The 20,466-nt window shown below is 40.3% G+C and overlaps 3 protein-coding genes across 11 annotated transcripts in view; 2 read left to right on the top strand and 1 right to left on the bottom strand.

Moving 5' to 3' along the window:
• The window catches only part of ACOX2 (acyl-CoA oxidase 2), a 32,418-nt gene extending 26,548 nt beyond the window's left edge, over positions 1-5,870 (top strand). For all 8 annotated transcript variants that reach the window (XM_012462818.2, XM_012462814.2, XM_021672384.2 and 5 more), the window contains 2 exons: positions 1,972-2,104; positions 5,720-5,870. In XM_012462818.2, the coding sequence (XP_012318241.1) occupies positions 1,972-2,104; positions 5,720-5,782 (196 nt within the window). In that variant the 3' untranslated portion in view covers positions 5,783-5,870. The remainder of the gene's footprint in view (positions 1-1,971; positions 2,105-5,719) is intronic.
• Positions 5,871-5,939: 69 nt separating this feature from the next.
• On the top strand, positions 5,940-9,540 carry LOC135270840 (glutamyl-tRNA(Gln) amidotransferase subunit C, mitochondrial-like). Its single transcript, XM_064367278.1, has one exon. It carries the CDS (start codon positions 7,458-7,460, stop codon positions 7,962-7,964), a length of 507 nt encoding a protein of 168 aa, XP_064223348.1. The 5' UTR covers positions 5,940-7,457; the 3' UTR covers positions 7,965-9,540.
• On the bottom strand, positions 9,537-20,158 carry KCTD6 (potassium channel tetramerization domain containing 6). 2 transcript variants are annotated; one of them, XM_012462808.3, is made up of 4 exons: positions 18,326-20,158; positions 13,950-14,019; positions 12,830-12,896; positions 9,537-10,944 (listed from the first exon to the last, which is right to left on the bottom strand). In XM_012462808.3, exons 2-4 carry the CDS (start codon positions 13,967-13,969, stop codon positions 10,258-10,260), a joined length of 774 nt encoding a protein of 257 aa, XP_012318231.1. In that variant the 5' UTR covers positions 13,970-14,019; positions 18,326-20,158; the 3' UTR covers positions 9,537-10,257. The 2 variants fall into 2 exon arrangements, with proteins under 2 accessions (XP_012318231.1, XP_012318232.1); XM_012462809.3 differs by lacking the exon at positions 12,830-12,896 and having other exon boundaries at positions 18,326-20,157.
• Between the last annotated feature and the right edge of the window lie 308 nt (positions 20,159-20,466).

Genomic DNA, 20,466 nt, shown 5'->3' with positions numbered 1-20,466 from the left:
AATTGTACCTCTCTTTGAACTTGATCTTGGCCTCCCGTCAGGCTTTGTGTTTAAGAGCAAGGTCTTTGAAGAGATCCTTGTTGTTGACAGTTTGTCCAAGAGGATATCCACAGAGTACCTTGTGGGCATGAGGTGACTGCAGTTGTAAGCTTTTGAAAAAGACTTGATCTTGGACCTCTTGGAGATCTTCTTGCCTATGGCAGCTGTCAATTTGTGAGGCTAGCAGTCAGTTCCAGCTACCAAAGCCTGACTGTAAGAATGGACTCAGGTGCCGTCATCAATGCTCTTCACAATGATGGCTTTGCGTCCGGAATAGCATACAGCCAGGACTAGTACCACTTTCCCAGGTTTCATGAGCATGCCCATTTTGACAGCAACCAGCCAGGCCTATAGTAAAAACAAAAGAAGGGCATTTCCACTAACCATTCACCTCTGAGAGGGGAATTTTGATGTTATAGGGGAAAGGCAGGAGAATTTTGTTCTCCAGTAGGCAAGAGGAAAAGACATCTAGTAGACAAGGAGGGACTGAGGCCTAAGCTGGGAGCCTGGACAGCTAACCTGTACTAAGAGAGAAGGTACTGTACATATAAATGCAAAGGTGGGAACTTATACAGATTCTCTTACTTTTCCACTTCATCAGTGAAATAGGATGCAAAGCCATTCAGGCAAGAGAGATGGCAAAGGTGGACAGTGTCGATCTGAGGATCAAAGAGATGGTATGAAATAACCATCTAGGAGAAGGAAAGAGTAAGTGAACAATGAGTAAATATAGCAATGTAATACGATTGCTGAGCTGCAACTGGGCCCACCTGAGCCCTTATTACCCCAGTTATGATTGGTTTTTCCAGCCATGTATAGCTACAAAAGTGGTGGCACAAAGTGGGTGGAAAATTAAAGACAAAGAAGTATGCATTTTGCTAAACAGGTATGACAAAGCAAGAAAAACTGTTGTGAGTGTGTGTGTGTGTGTGTGTATTTTTTTTTTTTTTTTTTTTTTTTTTTGAGAGGGAGTCTTGCTCTGTTGCCCAAGCTGGAATGCAGTGACACAATCTTGGCTCACTGCAACCTCTGCCTCCCAAGTTCAAGCGATTCTCCCACCTCAGCCTTCCCAGTAGCTGAAACTACAGCTGAAAAATTAGCCACCACACCTAGCTAATTTTTGTATTTTTAGTAGACAGGGTTTTGCCATGTTGGCCAGGCTGGTCTCCAACGCCTGACCTCAGCTGATCCATCCACCTGGGCCTCCCAAAATGCTGGCATTACAGGTGTGAGCCATCGCACCCAACCTGTCGAATATATTTTTGAGAGAGTAATAAAGCATGGAATTTCAGCTGGATAAGGAATGAAGTGAGACCACAAGGGGGCAGGGGGACATTCAATTAGCAATAGGGCTCAAATGTGATGGGGATCATCAAGAAAGGATTAAATTGGATACAGTATCCAAGTTACCTCCAATGCTTTAATGACGCACAGTCATGATAATGTCAATAATGAATATTGGTCTGGCCAAAATTATAACTATATTGGCAGGCCGGGAAGCCAGGAGGGGGAAGAGTGGGAACAGGGGGAGGTAGGAGTGAAGAGAAGGGTGATAAATATAAATCCTTACCTTTTGAATGAAGAATCAACAAATACTATCTAAAACTGAACCATCAAGAAGCAGCAATATAAACAAGATATTTCGACATTCAGATAAATACTGAAATATCATCTAAAAGATTGAAATCGCCTCTGGGGAGAAAGAAGTGGAAATCAGACAGCGTTTTTTTAAACAAGCCTTAAGGAACTCTTTGACTCATTATACTATGCATATATATATATAACTGATTTAAAAACTTTTTTAAATGCTGAATTGTTTGAAAATCAAATAATCACACAACCTTTAATTAGATATTGTTATTCACCATCCAAGACTAGTTTGATTCATAAGAGCAATCTGAAACACTCACAAACTCTTGTTTCCTCTCCCAGGAAGGATGCCATCCTGTTAACTGATGCTTTTGACTTCACCGATGAGTGTTTAAATTCAGCGCTTGGCTGTTATGATGGAAATGTCTATGAACGCCTGTTCCAGTGGGCTCAGAAGTCACCAACCAATACTCAGGTAGTTGAGTGGAATTATAAATTACATAAGAAAGCAGAGAACAGGCAGTGAATACACCTTTATGTTTTCCCATTTTAACTGATTCCCATTAGGTTGGAAATCACTTGGCGTAGCATGTCTGTCTAAAATATTTTTAGAGAACACATAAAAGAAACCCGGAGTGGTGGTATGGCCTGGCAGGAACTCTGAGCCTAGGCTATAATCAGCAAAATGCACTGCTCAGAACTTGGTAAAGGGAATTAAGAGGAAGGCCGACGTGCTAAATCATGGCTTGACAGACCCAAGGGCATACACACAGAGTAGTAAACTGGCTTTTAAGTAACAAAAAGAAGGAGATAAATCACTGCGGTGATTTAACTACCTTATTTTCAGCCTTTTAACTTTCAGTTTTGTGTAGATAAAAGGGGGTATTCGCAAGTGATCGGAAGCTTGAGGAATGTCTCTCTCAGACCTGATTGCCTGCTAGAGATGATACCCTCTCCTCTTCACTCTAAGGAATACAATTCAAGGAGCAAAAAAGCAGTTGCACTGACATCAGTAGCCCAGGAAAGCCATATAAGTGACAATTACAAGGGTCATGCCAAAAAAATCCCCAGCCATCCTAGGAGAGCACACCAGAACTCTACATCATTAACAGCGAGAAGACAGGGAGGACTCATAAGGTCCCAACACTCTAGGGCCAGGGTATGCTCACAGCTCTCTGCTGATGAGCCTCTTTGGGAAAAGTTGCAAATGTCAATGAATATGTTTAACAGGAGTGAAGAAATAAACCCTGTATTTAGAATATGAGGAACCAATTATTTAATAGCAGATTTTACACAGATGATCAAAACAAAGTCTATAGGTACACAACAGATTATTTTAAATTTTATAGTGCAAATATATTATTCAGCTGGTGAAGCTTCCTTTCTTACCTCTTTGGTCCAATTTCAGAAAAGGTGTCTTAACGCCACATCAAATTGGCAAGTCTCAAGCTTTCATTCACACTTAGCATGGTGTTAGACTTGCTCTTAACAATTTGCAGCCTGTCATACCACATAGCTTAATTTAACATGATTATCTGAAGTTACAACACAACCAACCCATCTTGGTCACTCCTTGTCCCCAGAAAGACATCCTTTTAACTCAAGGAAATAGAAACAATTTACCTAAGGAAGGTATACATTCACAGCTTTAGTAGTTAACCTACTTCCAGTGTGTTACTTTTTCTAATGATTAGATCTACTTTCTAACATTTAAATCTTGGCATAAAAATACAGCACTCCTCCCACTCCAGACTAGCTCCCATGGTCTAAAGATAAATGTATGCCCTTTGGTGCTCCAGAGAAAAACCCGCCCTGCTATAACACCTGTCAGAAATGCTGACAGATATAGCTCAAACCTGTTTTACTGGCAGCACAGGAAACATTCTGGCTTCTCTAGAGAGAATGGCGGGGGCTTTCTTGTGTTTTAGTTTGGTTTTAATATTATTTTTAAAGACTTTAATCTGGATAGTACATGAGAGCATGTTTATGTAAACGAGAGGAATGACTGACCCAGAGGCTCAACACATTTGGGAAAACATTGATGCACGTCATCCCATTCACTTCTATCTCCTTCCACTTGACCTTGAACAACAACGGTGTCTTCACCGTTCAATGCCAGGATTTATCACGGAGTAGACACTCTACGTTTATGGAATAAATGAACACGGTTTTATGACCTATGCAGCGAGAAGAAGGAACCTGCTGCATACGTAGTGCCACAGACTCTTGTCATCTTAGCTTATATTACCTTCCTAAACAGGTGACAGGTATAGCACTGGATCTTTCACACGTGACAATTTGGGAATGTGAAGTTACAAATGATCTTAGTGAACTGTTTCCAGTTAGTTAAAATGACACGAGGCTGCCTGCTGACATATAGCCACATGATCTTACATTTCCGGCTCCTTTAGAGATCACCAAAATAGTACTTTTAAAATGTATTTTTCTAATCTCCTGTGGATAATTTTTAACCCTACCCTTAAGATATAATGCCTTAATGTTGAACCTGCAATAAGAGATGCTTTCCTCATTTGCACTAATAAAGGCACACTACAGATATTTTATGTATACATTTTATTTTTTTTTGAGATGGAGTCTTGCTCTGTCACCCAGACTGAAGTGCAGTGGCACAATCACGGCTCACTGCAACCTTGGCCTCCCAGGTTCAAGCAATTCTCCTGCCTCAACCTCCTGAGTAGCTGGGATTACAGGCACGTACCATCACATCCAGCTAATTTTTGTATTTTTTATTAGTAGAGACGGGCTTTCACCATGTTGGCCAGGCTGATCTCGAACTCCTGACCTCAAATGATCCACCTGCCTCAGCCTCTCAAAGTGTGCTAGGATTATAGGCATGAGCCACCACACCCGGCATATATTTTAAATAAAAGAGCAGCTGTGTTGAAACATGCCCTGTAAACACAAAAGTACAAACAGGAATAAATTTCACTGACATTTTTCTACCAAAAGAAAAGTTCTATGCTAAGGTAAACATCTTACAATCAAATGAGAGGCTCTCTTCTATCTGGGGCACTGATGAGCTTTATCCCTGGAGAGGATGATATGCTTTCTTGGTTTAAGGGAGTAATCATTGGGGATAATTTCAAAACAAAAATCTTGTTTTTCCCCAATTATTCTATTGTAAAAATTTGTCCAAGATGCATTTAATACATCTACTGATTCATTCATTCAATAATTCAACAAATATTTACTAAGTACATGTTTATGCCAGAAACTATTCTAGATACTGAAGATACACTGCAGAACAAGAGTCATAAACCTAGGCTGAATGCAGTGGCTCACACCTGTAATCCCAGCACTTTGGGAGGCTGAGGCAGGTGGCTCACTTGAGGTCAGGCGTTTGAGACCAACCTGGCCAAACTGTCTCTATTAAAAATACAAAAATTAGCCAGGTGTGATGGTGTACACCTGTAATCCCAGCTACTCAGGAGGCTGAGACACGAGAATTGCTTGAAGCTGGGAGGCAGAGGTTGCAGTGAGCCAAGATCCCCGCACCACTGCACTCCAGCCTGGGCAACAGAGCCATACCCTAGTCTCAAAAAAAAAAAAAAAAGTCATAAGCCCAGTGTTCAAGGAGCTTACAGTTTTAATGTAGACAGGCACACACACATACACACAAAGTAAATATTATAAAAGATGAGACTAGAACTAAGAAACAAAGAATCAAGACACTGAATTACAGCATAATGAGGATAACCTAGTCAGACCTAGAATACTGCTTATGTGATCCCACTATCTGGTTCCTTGCTTTGCGATTAATGTTCAATTTCAGAGAGCCTCAAAGAGTCAAGCCTTTTATTTGTATTAAATTCCAAAAGCAAGTGATAAGCTGTGTTTTTAATTGGCCACCTGCATCCACAATTTAAAATCTGCATGAGAAAAGGAAGGATGCCCTTTGGAAAAAATGTTTCTCCATATGTTCACACAAAATGAGTTTTAGAAATAATTTTTAAAATTAAGAATCTTATGTAATGTTACTTTTTGAAGCTAAAGACTTAATTTGAAAGAAAAAGTCATTAATCCTGGCAGAAATGCACTGTCTTAATAACGTGTTTCTTTGTACAAACAGGAGAACCCTGCCTATGAGGAATATATAAGACCACTATTACAAAGTTGGAGATCCAAGCTATGAAATAACCAACAGTATTCAAGAAGCAACCAGCACAATTATGTGATGATGGTACTATGGCATATATGCAAAATTAAAATTTTAAATTAGATATTTATGTTTTAGTCATTATCTTTTAGATACAGTCTGAAGTGATATATGTGAAATAATATCTGATGTGAAATAATATCTGTGATTTACTTTGAAATAATCTATAGGAGAAAAAAGGCAAAGTGAATAGTTGTTGAAGCTGGTCAACGGGCAGGTACATGGGTCTTCATTACACTATTCTCTCTACCTCTGAATGTGTTTGAAATTTCCAGTGGGGTACAATGGGTCATGCCTGTAATCCCAACACATTGGGAGGTCAAGATGGGAGGATCACTTGAGCCTAGACGTTCAAGACCAGCCTGAGCAACAGAGAGAGATGCCATCTCTACAAAAATAATAATAAAAAATTAGGCATGGGGGTACATGCCTGTGGTGCCAGCTATTGGGAGGCTGATTGCTTGAGCCCAGGAGTTTGAGGTTGCAGAAAGCCATGATCACACCACTGCATTCCAGCCTGGGCAACAGAGTAAGAACCTGTCTCAAAAAAGAAAAAGAAATTTCCCACAGTAAAAAACAGTACCACTATCCATTTACAGCATCTATTTGGTTAAATACCAGGATTTTGCTTTAGATCTGGCAAAAGCCAATAGGCTCATTAGTTGTCACTGTGTTCTTTAGCAGACATGTATCCTTGGGTTTAAAGGGACACACATACATACACACACACAATCCTCCTAAGTGATTATACTTGCTGTAATCTAAATAAAATACAGCTCTAAGAATGCAACTAAGTATCAACTTTTAAAAATCAACTCTTCCACAGTGAAAATGATTTAAAATTTCATTAAAAGACATAACTGTCTCAAATTACCCAAATGTAATCAAGCTACATTTTTCATATCATTTTCAATTACCCAACTAGACAAAACACTCTAAATGTCATTAGACAAATAAAACGGCAAAAAAAAAAAAAAAAAAAAAAAATCTCAGCTGGCTAGTTTTCCTAATTTACTCATATAAACAATCATTTTATTGTTAATAATTAGTAAATTTGAGAAAATTTACCAAAAGCAAACATCTCCAGTAAGCAGGACAAGGAAGAGGCCTGATAAGTTTTTAACTTTTAAAATCTTGGGTTGGGTACGGTGGCTCACGCCTGTAGTCCCAGCACTTTGGGAGGCCAGGGCAGGTGGATCACCTGAGGTCAAGAGTTCAAGACCCATTGGGATATTAGTGGCATTGAAAAAAAAAAAAAAGAGTTCAAGACTAGGCTGGCAAACATGGTGAAACCCCATCTCTACTAAAAATACAAAAATTAGCTAGGCATGCTGTTACATGCTGGTAATCCCAGCTACTCAGGAGGCTGCAGCAGGAGAATCACTTGAAACTGGGAGGCAATTGCAGTGAGCCAAGTGGCACCATTGCACTGCAGCCTGGGCAACAAGAATGAGACTCCATCTCAAAAATAAATAAATTAAAATTAAAATTAAAACTGGGAACTAGCATTATTCCTATTTCCACACCTGTTTTCAACCCAAATCATTTTATTTCATATTGACCTCAGCAAGCTCAACAACACATAACTGGTTGGGCCTTTTTTTTTTAAGGTAACTATCAATCAATTTTAAATACAAGATAATTTTCCAAAATGATAAATTTGTACTCATATATTGATTTACTGAAACCACAGCAACCTGTCAATAACATCAAAGGATCTGCACTACAGGGGCCAAGGAAGGAAGAAATGTGGGTGCGGGCATTGTGGCTGGGCCTTCGGGCCCTGCTGGGCGGGCCCCGGGGCTTCACCTCTAAGACAGATCCTAAGGGCAGTGGCCGAATCATGGCCGAGGTGATCGAGCACCTGGAGCGTCTAGCACTTGTGGACTTCAGCGGCCGGGAGGCAGTAGCGCGGCTGGAGAAAGCCATTGCCTTCCCCGACCAGCTACACGCCGTGGACACTGCCGGGGTGGAGCCCATGGAGTCGGTCCTGGAGGACAGATGTCTATACCTGAGATCCGGCAATGTAGTAGAAGGCAACTGTGCTGATGAATTACTACAAAACTCCCATCGTGTCGTGGAGGAGTACGTTGTGGCCCCTCCAGGTAATATCCCCTTGCCAAAGCTGGATGAACAAGAGCCATTCCCACACAGCTGAATAACTCATTCTGGAAAGGGGGTACTCTGAACACGTGGAAGCACAATGACAGTATTTTCTTACTGTGAACACTAATTTTCCTGCTTTTCTCAGTCACCTAAAAAAATGGACGCTTAAGCATTTCTTAGTAACAGACTCTTCTGAAGACAGAATTGGGAAAGATCTAGCCCAATGAGGTCTAGAGCCCAAAGATCTGTAACAGTGAGTTCCTGATGCTAACTGAAATGAAAGGAAAGCAAAAGCCAGCTTCCAAGGTATTCACTTAACAGGCCTGTTCAGTAAGGAAGACACTATTTATCTGCCTTTAACCCCAAAGGACTGAACCAACTGCATGAAAGTGAACTTTTCTATCTATGTAACTGGTAGACGGAGCATCTTGATCACTATGTGACAACCTTGGCTGTCCCTTTTAGTTGCCATTTGCATTGCTTTGAGCAGGCCTATCTTGACCAAACATACCTGAATTTGTTCCTGGGCACCCACTTTGTTCTTAGAAAAGGGCTAACTTCCTACTAAGGTCTGAAGAGTGTTCAAAGTAGACTAGAGCTTGGGAACTCCTAACCTAGAACTATCTGCCACCTCACAAAGTGATTATATGCAAAAGGGATACTAGTCATACCTAGTGTTTCTCTTTCTGAAAAGAGAACTTGTCCTAAAATTAGCCCCAGGACAAAGCACCCCCAAAATTATTATTAAATTCAGATGAGTCCAAAAAAAAAAAAAAAAAATCAAGGGATCTTAGTTTGAAGATGGTGAAAATAGGGTAATTATAGATTTCTGGATATTGGTCATTTGTCAAATTTTAAAATAAATTTTCAGAGACATGGGTAAAAATAGACATAAGGAAGTGTCGTCATCTTCCTTGCAGAGAAAGAACCTCAGAATATTCTCAAAGAGAGAAAGAGAAAAGGAGTGGCCTGCCTGCCTCAGGGCACACAGCCTCAGAGCTCCACTCTTCCCCAAGAAAATAGGGAATAAATTACATGACTTCCTTTAATATGGTGGTCTAACAAACTAGGAAGTCTCAGTATAATTAAAATGATCCTTCCCATGAGTTACTTTCAAGAAATAGAAGCAAATGATCCATGCAAAATAAGACTACCGTGAAATAAATAAAAGTAGGTGTATTTCTCCAGGTGTTCTAGGTCCTTCATTCACTGCAGTTTGTTTCTTCTCTTCAGAAATAATCTTAACTTTGATAACAAAATACATTTGTGAGTTACCATAAAACATGAGCATAAAGAGCTAGAGTCATTTTGTCCCTGTGCTTAGCACAAAACTGAAATAATGGTCATAGAACTGTGGGCAATTAAAGAAAAATCTGTAATCTTCAACATAAATTCCATTTTTAAAAATGTGAAAAACTGTATGTTCACTGTTCAAACATGTGCCCTTTTAGTCAAAATTAATAATTCCATCCATCCTTACTTCAATGACGCAACAGAGTTCCTATAAACTGCAACCTAAGGTCCCACTGTGTCCTCTCAAATCAAATACTAATGTGCTATAGGCAGTTTTTAGACAAGGAATATGATTCCCCCCCTTAAGTGATAATAATCAATAAATACAAACTTAACTTTCATATTTCATTTTTTATTAGTTTTTTTTTTCTGGTAGACAGTACACTTGAGAATTATACTGCACCAGGCATAAAGAGTAAGATTTCTACCACAGGGACATTTTGTATTCAGAATTCAATATAAATATTTCTAGTCAGACATTTCCATGGCTACAGATATTTGGTTCCTTGATTTATATGCATAGAAAGAAACAGTTGTCATAACTGTAAAAAGCAGTACTTAATAAGTACTTTTAAATGATTGGAACAGTTTTCCTTTAATATTACAATACTACTTATTGGTTTGGAAACTAGGTCACCCTACATGATCTTTTGATTTTTCTCAAAGGCATCATGAGTACTCTACTTATTCTTTCATTCTTGTATGTTTAGCCTTCTAGTTGAGTTAGGGACCATTTTATCAGAAATCATTTTAGCACTGTAATAAAAAAAGCTCTGTTAAGGGTAGATTATAGACCATAATGATTTTCAGACTTCTTTTTATAAAAAAGGTATCTGGAGACTCTGAACAGGCACATGCATACTCAAGGGGAAGGGAAGAAAACATGGAGGAGTCTGCGAAAGCACAAAACTTCCTTCTAGTCCTCACTGCTTTCAAATAAATACAAATATTTAAAAGAAAAAAAAATTTCACACTGTGATTAAAAAAAGAAAAATCCGTATCTTCCATTTCCTGGAGAGTCTATTTCCAGGAACCTGTGGCAGGGTCGGAGATCAGTCATCTGTCTTCCGGGCTAGCCTACAGAAAGTCCAGTTGTGCTCCACTGTGTTTTCATTGGCCCGCTCACTCATGTGATGCACCCGGGTGTTTCGGATCGTGAAACCTTGTTTTGTAATGTATTCCATCAGGTGGACCCTAAGAGAAACTTCCTGGTGGTAATCACAGGGTCCAAAAGTAAAGGAAACCTGGCAGTCTCTGGTGTCCATCATATGCTTATTCCACTTGGTAAAATAATTTGAGATGCCTTCTAGTAAGGAATGGACCTTGGTGGTGATGGTTAGTTGGGTTATGATGACAGCCACTGGGTTGGAGTACTTAGAAAGCTTCCGAGTACTAGACAGCTCCACAACTTCCTCAAAAGTATCCATGGGATACAAAGGCTTAGGATCATTGAGACACTGAATCAAGGGCTCAATCTGGTAAAAATCTGCTTCTTTCCGAAGCAGATCAAATTCCTTAAAATCCAATGGTAAGGTCAACTCTGAAGTTCTTAAGAAGTTGAGGACATATCGGAAAAGAGGTCCATCTCGATCAATAAAGTAATTGCCTTGAGGGTCTCGAGCTGTGGGGAAGTCCCCCCCAAACATAGCTCCAAGCATGGAATCCGGGTAACGCGTCAATGTGGTGAGAGACGTTGTATACAAGTGTCCACCTACATTTAACGTGACTGGGTCAGTCATCTGAAATTTTTAAAGAAATGATCAGTCATCTGAAATATTTAAATACTAACTTTGACAATTTAAGAAAATAAGTGAGGCCGGGCATGGTGGCTCACACCTGTAATCCCAGCACTTTGGGAGGCTAAGGCGGGCAGATCACGAGGTCAAGAGATCAAGACCATCCTGGCCAACATGATGAAACTCTGTCTCTACTAAAAATACAAAAAATTGCCTGGGGGTGGTGGCGTACGCCTGTAGTCCCAGGTACTCGGGAGGCTGAGGCAGGAGAATCACTTGAACCGGGGAGGCGGAGGTTGCAGTGAGCCAAGATTGCGCCACTGCAAACTCTAGCCTGGCAACACAGCAAGACTCTGTCTCAAAAAATAAATAAATAAATAAGTGATACTGAGCAAAGCCTAAGATTCTTTCAGGCTATAATCTATTTAGTAATCCTCTAATGCAAAATGACTTTACTTCCAGCAATAAACCCACCCAGATGAAAAAATCTGACATTTGCTTTCAATAAAAAAATAAAATAAAGGATAAATCCAATTCTTTGAAGACTTACTCTAAGAATACAGGGCATGACTTCCAGAGTCACATCATTTCAGGCCCATTATCTATAGAGTTTTCAGGTCAGAATATATTATGGGAAGGAAAAAGCCAAGTTAAAATATACTTTTTTTTTCTGACTTGTTTTTAAAGGCTTGCATTCTTCTGAATTTAACATAAGATAGAATTAAAATGATCTAATAATATAGACATATTTTTGGGTTCCCCCCCCCAAACAAAAGAAACAAACTATGAAATTTGTTTTTAAAATAAAAATTTGGGCGGGGTGCAGCGGTTCATGCCTGTAATCTAGTACTTTACAAGGCCAAGGTAGGCAGATAGCCTGAGCTCAGCAGTTCAAGACCAGCCTCAGCAACACGGCAAAACCCCATCTCTACTAAAATACAAAAAAAAAAAAAATTAGCTGGGCATGGTGGTGCATGCGTAGTCCTAGCTACTTGGGAGGCTGAGATATGAGAATCACTTGAACCCGGGAGGCAGAGGCTGCAGTGAGCCAAGATCACACCACTTCATTTCAGCCTGGGTAACACAGAGAGATTCTATCTCAAAAAAATAATAATAAATTAATTAAATTAAATTAAAAATTGTGCAGACCTAATCTTGGTAACTTTTTCATGGAAGTGATAGTTTCAAATGCTAAGTTAAAACAGACAGTTTAGTCAATACAACCTAGCCACAAAAGCATCACATACCCAAAGGCTAACAGCAGCCATAACATTTCATAATCTGATAGTGTATTCACTTTTGTAGCATTAATGTTGCAATCTGCCCTTTAATTTTTGAGAAGCAAGCTTCTCTTAAAAAACAAACCTTCAGTTTTAGAAATATTATTTAAGAAAAAGGCTGTGGTTCATGCCTGTAATCCCAGCACTTTGGGAGGCCAAGGTGGGCAGATCACAAGGTCAGGAGTTTGAAACCAGCCTGGCCAATATGGCGAAACCACGTCTCTACTAAAGCTACAAAAATTAGCTGGGCATGGTGGCACACCCCGTAATCCCAGTTACTCAGGAGGCTGAGGCAGAAGAATTGCTTGAACCCAGGAGGCAGAGGTTGCAGTGAGCCAACACTGTGCCACTGTACTCCAGCCTATGTGACAGAGCAAGACGCCATCTCAAAAAAAAGAAAAAAAAATAGACCAGGTGTGGTGGTTCACACCTATAATCCCAGCACTTCGGGAGGCCATGGAGGGTAGATCACTTGAGCCCAGGAGTTCCTGACCAGCCTGGGCAACATGACAAAACCCCGTCTCTACAAAAAATACAAACTATGAGCTACGCATGGTGGTGAACACCTGTAGTCTCAGCTACTCGGGAGGCTGAGGTGGGACAATCACCTGAGCTTGTAAAGTGATGAGCCGAGATAGCGTCACTGCGCTCCAGCCTGGGCAAAAGAACAAGACCCTGTCAAAAAAGAGAGAGAGAGAGAGAGAAAGGACTTCAAGTACTAGGCAAGTAAAATATACCTTACATCAAAGGAATAGAAAAATAGGGAGACATATGCACACACACAAAAAATGCATGTGGGAAAGGAGGCACTCCCAAACCACAACAAAATATCCTCATATCATTATTCACTAGATGCTTTTGTAGTCACCATTCATGGAGCGTTTTCAGAGGAACATACTTTAAAAAATAAAAAATCACGTTATCTCTCCAGTGATTATAAAAAGTATTTGGAGAATCAATTTTGAGTTTGCTTCCATTAAAACACCAAATAAAGGTGGGAGGATGGTTTGAGGTCAGGAGTTCAAGACCAGCCTGGCCAAAATGGTGAAACCCCATCTCTACTGAAAATACAAAAATCAGCTGGATGTGGTGGCACACGCTGGTAATCCCAGCTACTCGGGAGGCTGAGGCAGGAGAATCACTTGAACTTGGGAGAAGGTTGCAGTGAGCCAAGATCACGCCACTGTACCTCAGCCTGGGCAACAGAGTGAAACTCCACATAAAAAATTTTAAAAAACACACAAGGCCAGGCGTGGTGGCTCACGCCTATAATCCCAGCACTTTGGGAGGCCGAGGCAGGTGGATCATGAGGTCAGGAGATCAAGATCGTTTTGGCCAACATAGTGAAACCCCATCTCTAATAAAAAATACAAAAATTAGCCAGATGTGGTGGCACGCACCTGTAGTCCCAGCTACGTGGGAGGCTGAGCCAGGAGAATCGCTTGAACCGAGGAGGCTGAGACTGCAGTGAGCCGAGATTGCCCCACTGAACTCCAGGCTAGGCGACAGAGCAAGACTCTGCCTCAAAAAAAAAAAAAAAAAGAAACCCACACAAGACAAAAATGCCCCAAAAATACATCTAAACTAAGTAAAAGGGGGCAGAGAGGTTACACAAATTCACAATTTTCTTTTCTTATAAGATATATTATACCTAAAAATACATAAGGGTAAAAAGACACAGAAAAATAATTCCCCAGCCTTTAAAACACATCTCCAAGAACCACTCACCATATAGCCCCAGTCTCCATTATCCATCTGCTCCAGTGCTGCGTCTTCAGGAGCCCAGGTTTCAGGAAAACTTCAAGAGGAGAAAAACAGACATACGATAGCATATATGACTATGAAAATAGAGAAGAAAGGTTTTTTCCACCCAACAAAGGAGGCCAAACACCAGAAAAACTACTCATCTTTGCTCAGCTGAAACCTACTACAGGGCAAAGATCTGGGAAAGAAAGCATTCCCTTAGGGCCTTCTACGTGTCCTGTATTCTTACCACAGAGAACCCATCTGGAACTAACAGACTGAAGATTTTCAGAGAAAGAACTTTCCTGTACTTAAGAGTAGGAGGAATAGTCTAGGAAGTAACCCGGTCATTCAAATTCTACCTCTCTTCTTGGAAAATCAATTTTTAGAATTTATATAAGAGAACATTATGATTAACTCTACAACCTTATCCTGGTACAAAACTATAATGGTCCTCACCAAAGAGGTCATTTAAGAAAAAGGGAGAAGGGGAAACCTCTCCTCATCAGCATTCCAGCTATATACAAACCAATCATCTGAGTAAAAGCTTCAAAATCATAAACCTCCCAGGATACCAGCATCCCTTTCCAAGAGAAATACATCAGAATAGTGTATTATAATATTAAGAAATATGATGTTTTTAAATAATAATGTATTTCTCTTTGTACAATAATTAAAACAAATAGCAATTTAAATGCCAAACTGTTAAGAGCACAATTTGGGGCAAAGAGAACCTTATCAATATAGATGAGAGTCAATCAGCCAGCACTCATGGAGAGCCAGCCTTAAGACTGGCTGAGAAATGCTCAGATACTAATGATGCCAATGTGAATTTATTTTTACCTACAACTCAAAAGCACTTAAACAAACAGTTTCCCAGCTACTGTACTGCCTTAGTCAATTCCCTCTCACACACTTCAATCCCAAATCAACCTGCAAAACAAACTGCAGAACAAATTTCAAAAGCTCTGGCAAGAGATGGTAAGAAACATGGACTTATCGGTATTCATCCAGGAAAAGCAGTTTTTTTTTTATGTGGTCCTTGAACAGATCCACTTTTCCCACTTTTAGAGGAATCTGGCACAGAATTCCCAGAACAAGCCCTGGTTACAGAAGATCACAAAGGCTCTTTCTCAAAAGGTCACTCAGGCATGTAGAGAACATTTGCATAGCACAGCATGGGCTGAAATCAGAGCCTGAAGCATCTATTTCTCTACCTTGCAAATTCTTCAAAGCACACAAACTAAAATGTGGACCAGGCTCTGGGCAATCAGTTTTTATTCTTTACACAGAGCAGTTGGATATAGATAGGCCTCCACATGCTATGGGGCAAGAAATGGAACAAATGTCAAATTCAAGATTGTTATGGCAGTCTTTCATTCCTCTGACTTGCTTCACAAATAGTATCCGAAGTAAACAGAACCAAGAAACAGGCTTTGCCAATTTGTCTTGCCAGGATCTGATTCAGTTACTGATAACAACAGATTAGTAACTGAGCAATTTAAAAGGCCACTCATCCAAAAGTTCTGGTAAGAGGCTCATCTTTGGCATTTTCTCATCATCCAAAGTATTCATTCCTGACAGCCTCAATAATAATTCATTCAGCCAACAATTATTGCGGATCACCTCTGGGGTGGAGGGGGTGCCTATGTGCAACATGGACACACAGAAATAGGAAAAGTACAGTCTTTGCCCTCATGGAGCTTTCCATCTATAATGGAAGGCAACATGCAATGACTGAAGTACAGAACAGAACTCAAAGTGCCATATAACAGATGGACCAGCAGAGGCCCATGAGAGGGGAAAAGCGAGATTCCAAATGGGAAAATGGAGGACTTCTGGGAAGAGTTCACTCAGTTGAATCCTTGAAAGAAAATCTGGACAACCTAAGGGATTCTAGAATGAAGAAACAATTTAATAGACAGGGGTATGAAAGACTTTCTTTCCCCTACAACATTCCTGACACCAGTAGGCGAGCATAGATTACTATCCTCATCTTAGAGATGCAAAACAGAGAAACAGGGCAGATTAAGTGACTAGCTGAAGGCATCACAGCTGGGAAGTAACTCGATAAGAACTTGCATGTTCTGACTCTTAGTCTAGATTTTTCCATAAATCCCCTCCTAGGGTAGAAATTGAAAAAACAAAATCCAAGAGACAAGAAATTGAAAAAGATTAACTTTAAACTCTCTAATAGCCATCTATTAACCCTATCCACCCAGTAGGGTTTTATTTACAAATTTTACAGTAACAGCCTAACTAAACAGACACATGGGTTTGTAAAAATTCTCCTGAGCAACCCCTCCACAAAAAAAGACAGGAACCCATTCAATTAGTGTGAAAAATGGCTGCCATCCTCTGTCTGCAGTGACATAAAGAACTCCAATCCAGGGCCGGGCACAGTGGCTCACGTCTGTAATCCCAGCACTTGGGAGGCCGGATGCCGGTGGATCACGAGGTCAGGAGTTCAAGACGAGCCTGACCAACATGGAGAAACCCCATTTCTATTAAAAATACAAAAATTAGCTGGGTGTGGTGGCATGCGCCTGTAGTCCCAACTACTCAGGAGGTTGAGGCAGAAGAATCACTTGGGAGGTGGAGGTTGTAGTGGGCAGAGGTTGTAGTGAGCCGAGATTGCACCACCCAAGCTGGGTGACAGAGCGAGACTCTGTCTCAGAAATAAAGAACTCCAATCCATGAATATCCAAATGATTAAATGAGAAACAGAAGACCAAAGACAAGAAAAAAAGCATACATCAATGTTACAGCTGTTAATGAAAAGTCTGTCTACTATTAATCTTTTTTTTCTTTTTTACTGCTAAATCAAAACAAGGTAACTTCTTGAGCAGTTATTAAAAAAAAAAAAAAAAAAGAAAGAAAAAGAAAAGAAAATTAGATGATGTCCCTGAATCTGATCCACAGCAAAAGCAAAAGTTCTGGTACAAAGATGTAATGAAACCTCACGCTTAATAAATCAGGAAAGCAATTATGGGAATCTAGAGCCCACACTTCTTAAAAAGTACCCAAAAGCCTTCCTATACTTGTATATAAGATACATCAAAATAAACTGAAGCAAAGTCACTATTAGTTATTTCCAATAACAATGACTAAACTGTCTAAAGAAATCAAATTGTTCATTAAAGAGTTCAAAGGGCAAAAATAGTATTGATTAGTTTAAATTTTATCTCTACCTGCTTCTAAATATCTTCTGTAGAGATACTTAAATACAGCAAGAAACAAATTTTTTAAAAGGCACAAAGCTATTATTCAATAGCTGGATAATAATCAGCTTCTGAATTCTGAATTGATGACCATTAGGAACATCTCTGAAATGATGCAGATGAATGAAATATAACATAATCCCAAAGAATTTCCAGAATGGTTTCAATCTCTTCTACTAAATCATTTTCCAGAGCTGCTAACAATTAGAAAATGATTCATTTGCTTTTCATCTTCTCTCCCTTCTGGCACAGTCTCCAGTGGAGGGCTAATGAGAAGTTAAATGACCACAAGATAGGCAGCAGAAGGAAGATCTTGAAATGGGCATCAAACAGACCTGTTTTACTAGATGAAGGCAAAGAAATATCTAATATTTCAGAAAATCTGCCAGAAGTGGTAACAAATGAAAAATGAAAAAACTTTCCTTTACAGTGACTTTCCTTACTAAAACTAATGATGGTTTTGAAAGACAGCAAATGCAACCAAGCACAAACAGCTACAAAGTTCAAAGAAGTCTCTGACGCTGTAAAATCAGTTCACCTGAAAAGATTTAACCTTTGATGCAAATAAAATTCTTGTGAAAACACCACCGACCATTCCCCAAAGAATATAAAGCAGTGCTGAAAATTCACCCATGTTTAAGCTTCAAAAGTTATCGCGACTAATGTATAAATTCTGACGGTGTCATGTTAGCAGGTAATTAAGCTTAAGAAAACACATACTGAAGAATTTATAGAAGCCTTAAAAGAAAGTATTAATTTTCTAAAGTAGCATATCTGAAGAATGCATAATTCAATAAGTTAATAGCTTAAAAAGTAACCTAAGAACCCTTAAATGCAATTCTCCCTACCACTGTAAAACTGCAATTACAGGCTTAAAGGTTATGATGAACTAACTTAACAAAAATATTCTGGGTTTATCATTTCTGCTATAGACTAAGAATTCTCCAGGGCAAAAGTCCTAATCCTATGTAACAACTTACATGTTGCAATATAAACCTCCAAACTTCAATGAATAATAAAAACCTCCAACTACTACCTTCCCAGAGTTTCCAGGCAGCCCTTTAAAATGCTTTTCTACTGAAACCTTTTTGCGTCTGGCATTCAGAAAAGACTCAATAAACTTCCTCTTTCTATACTTACCTTCAAAATTGCCTTTGTACTGAGTTTTGCTCTTCTCGAAATGTGGGAGTTTGAAAGTGAAATACTTTTTATAGTAACTAGTTCAGCGACATCTAAAGGAGTCTTTGGGGTTAACATTCACACACAGGCCAGCACAAGTAGCCAGGCATACAAGGATAATGTGATTACGGTATTAGATTATCCTTAACCATATGACTGCAGGAAAAGTAATCATTTTCTCTTTCTCCCCTCTCAACCATGTGGTCTAAAAGAGAGGAGCTATAGGTTGAAAAGTGACCTAATATGAAAAAAAACTGTCATAGATAGTCACAAAATCATAACACTCCTTTTAACTCTCAGTTTCCACAAGAAAAAACAGGATAATACCACCTTCTCAAAAGTAATTACACCATTTAGGCACAAAAGAAAGGCAAAAATTGGCCTCTAAGAGTAACATATCAATACAAAGAAAAGAACAGTTCCCTGGGAGGTCGAATTCTGCTCCATTACTGATTATGAGACCCTAAGAAAATCATTCTTTATGCCCAACTTCTCCTTTGGGGAAATGGAGGAAATAAGTGAAATCATGAATGTAAAACCATCTGTAAATTGGCAAGTATTAAACAAATATGAAAACACTAGTGGCAGCAGCATAAACAAAATTTCTATGTTAACATGAGAAACCTGAGTGTGAACACAAGTAATTTAGAGCACTGGCCTGGAGACAGGGCAAATATGGAGGAGGCAGCCTCTTAATTTGCTTCAAATCTCCCTAGGTGCTCCTTTTCCCAGAGCTCCAGAAGGGAGAAGTACATACAGGTAAAGGGGAGTGTCTAGCTTTTCCAGAGATCACCAGACATCTGAGTTCTAGATCTCAGAAGGAACTTCTTTAAAGCATGACTCAGGATTATCTCCAACGTAAAGCTGAATCCAAATAAATACATGTACTCCATTTTAAATGGACCCAAACATCAAAATCCAAACACACTGAAGGATTCATAGGGTTCACCCTAAGAGTCCTTTAAGTAGTGATACTTGGGTTAAAATATGATTTATGAAAATTCAAATCACAAAACTTAGGAATAGCATCCATGACTACCCTGACCACTGCATCCTTCATATCTAAGGCAAAGCACAAAATCAAGTATCAGTATGGACTGATGGTTTTCGGCCAAAGAGAAAATTCTCTCAACCTACCAACCCTGCTGACAAAAACATTTTCCTTTTCCTAGGTACACATTTGTTCATTTGAAAACATCTCAATCTTGGGCTCAGGACTGTGTCACATGCTGTCCCCAAGCTTCTTTCCTAACCCAGGATGATTCAAGTAATAGGGCATTTGTGACAGTGGAAAAAAAGAACATGCCAGGGGGATATGGAGAGATACTTGGGCTACTCCAAATCTGCTTAGCCGAGCCAGGTCATCCCAGGCCACTTTGCCACCCAAACCTCCTTTATCACAAAGTCCTAAAATTGGATCCATCAACTTGTTCTAGAACTGGTATACTTGAACAGAAACATGATAACTTCAGCAGAATATCCAAACAGGATCTCTGTCACGTTTCATTTCCCCGTCCCACCCCCAGACACAGCCTCCACCGCTGTCAGTCCAGCAGGTGCTGCAGGGGCTCCCCATTACCACGGTCATTCATCACATCTGACATCAAGCATTAAAAATGCCACCATACACACAAATCTAAGCATAAAGAACTCAGCTGCAATCTGAGTGTCTCTTCAGGGCAGAAAATCCCACAGGCAGGGTTTTGAGCCCTGCCTCACGCTTTAAACTAGGGCAATTGGTGGCTAATAAGCGCCATCTCCCAAAATCAATCATTTGCGAGCACACTCCGAATGTCCCCGTCTGGGCTGCGCTTCGCTGCTGCCCCGCCAGCAAAGCCCCCGCAACCCGACCCCACCAGGGGTAGGGCGGGCGATGCTCCGGGCCCGGACGAGGGGCGCGCCTAAATTGCGCGTCCCCGCCGGGCGGGCCCCGGAACCCCCGCCCAGGCCCGACCGCGGGCACCTCCGCCGCGGGCTCGTGCCAGCCTCTGGACGCGCGGTCCCCTCAGCGCGGCTCCACCGCCGCCCGGTTCCAGGCTTCCCCGGCCAGATCCTCCTCAGCCCCGCTCCCCTCTCCGCTCGGCTCAGGCATCTCCGGAAAC

This window comes from Aotus nancymaae, unplaced genomic scaffold (assembly GCF_030222135.1).
Source record: "Aotus nancymaae isolate 86718 unplaced genomic scaffold, 86718_ANA_hifiasm-v0.15.2.pri h1tg000067l, whole genome shotgun sequence".
Lineage (NCBI taxonomy): Eukaryota > Metazoa > Chordata > Mammalia > Primates > Aotidae > Aotus > Aotus nancymaae.
This window is presented reverse-complemented; position numbering and strand designations above follow the sequence as displayed.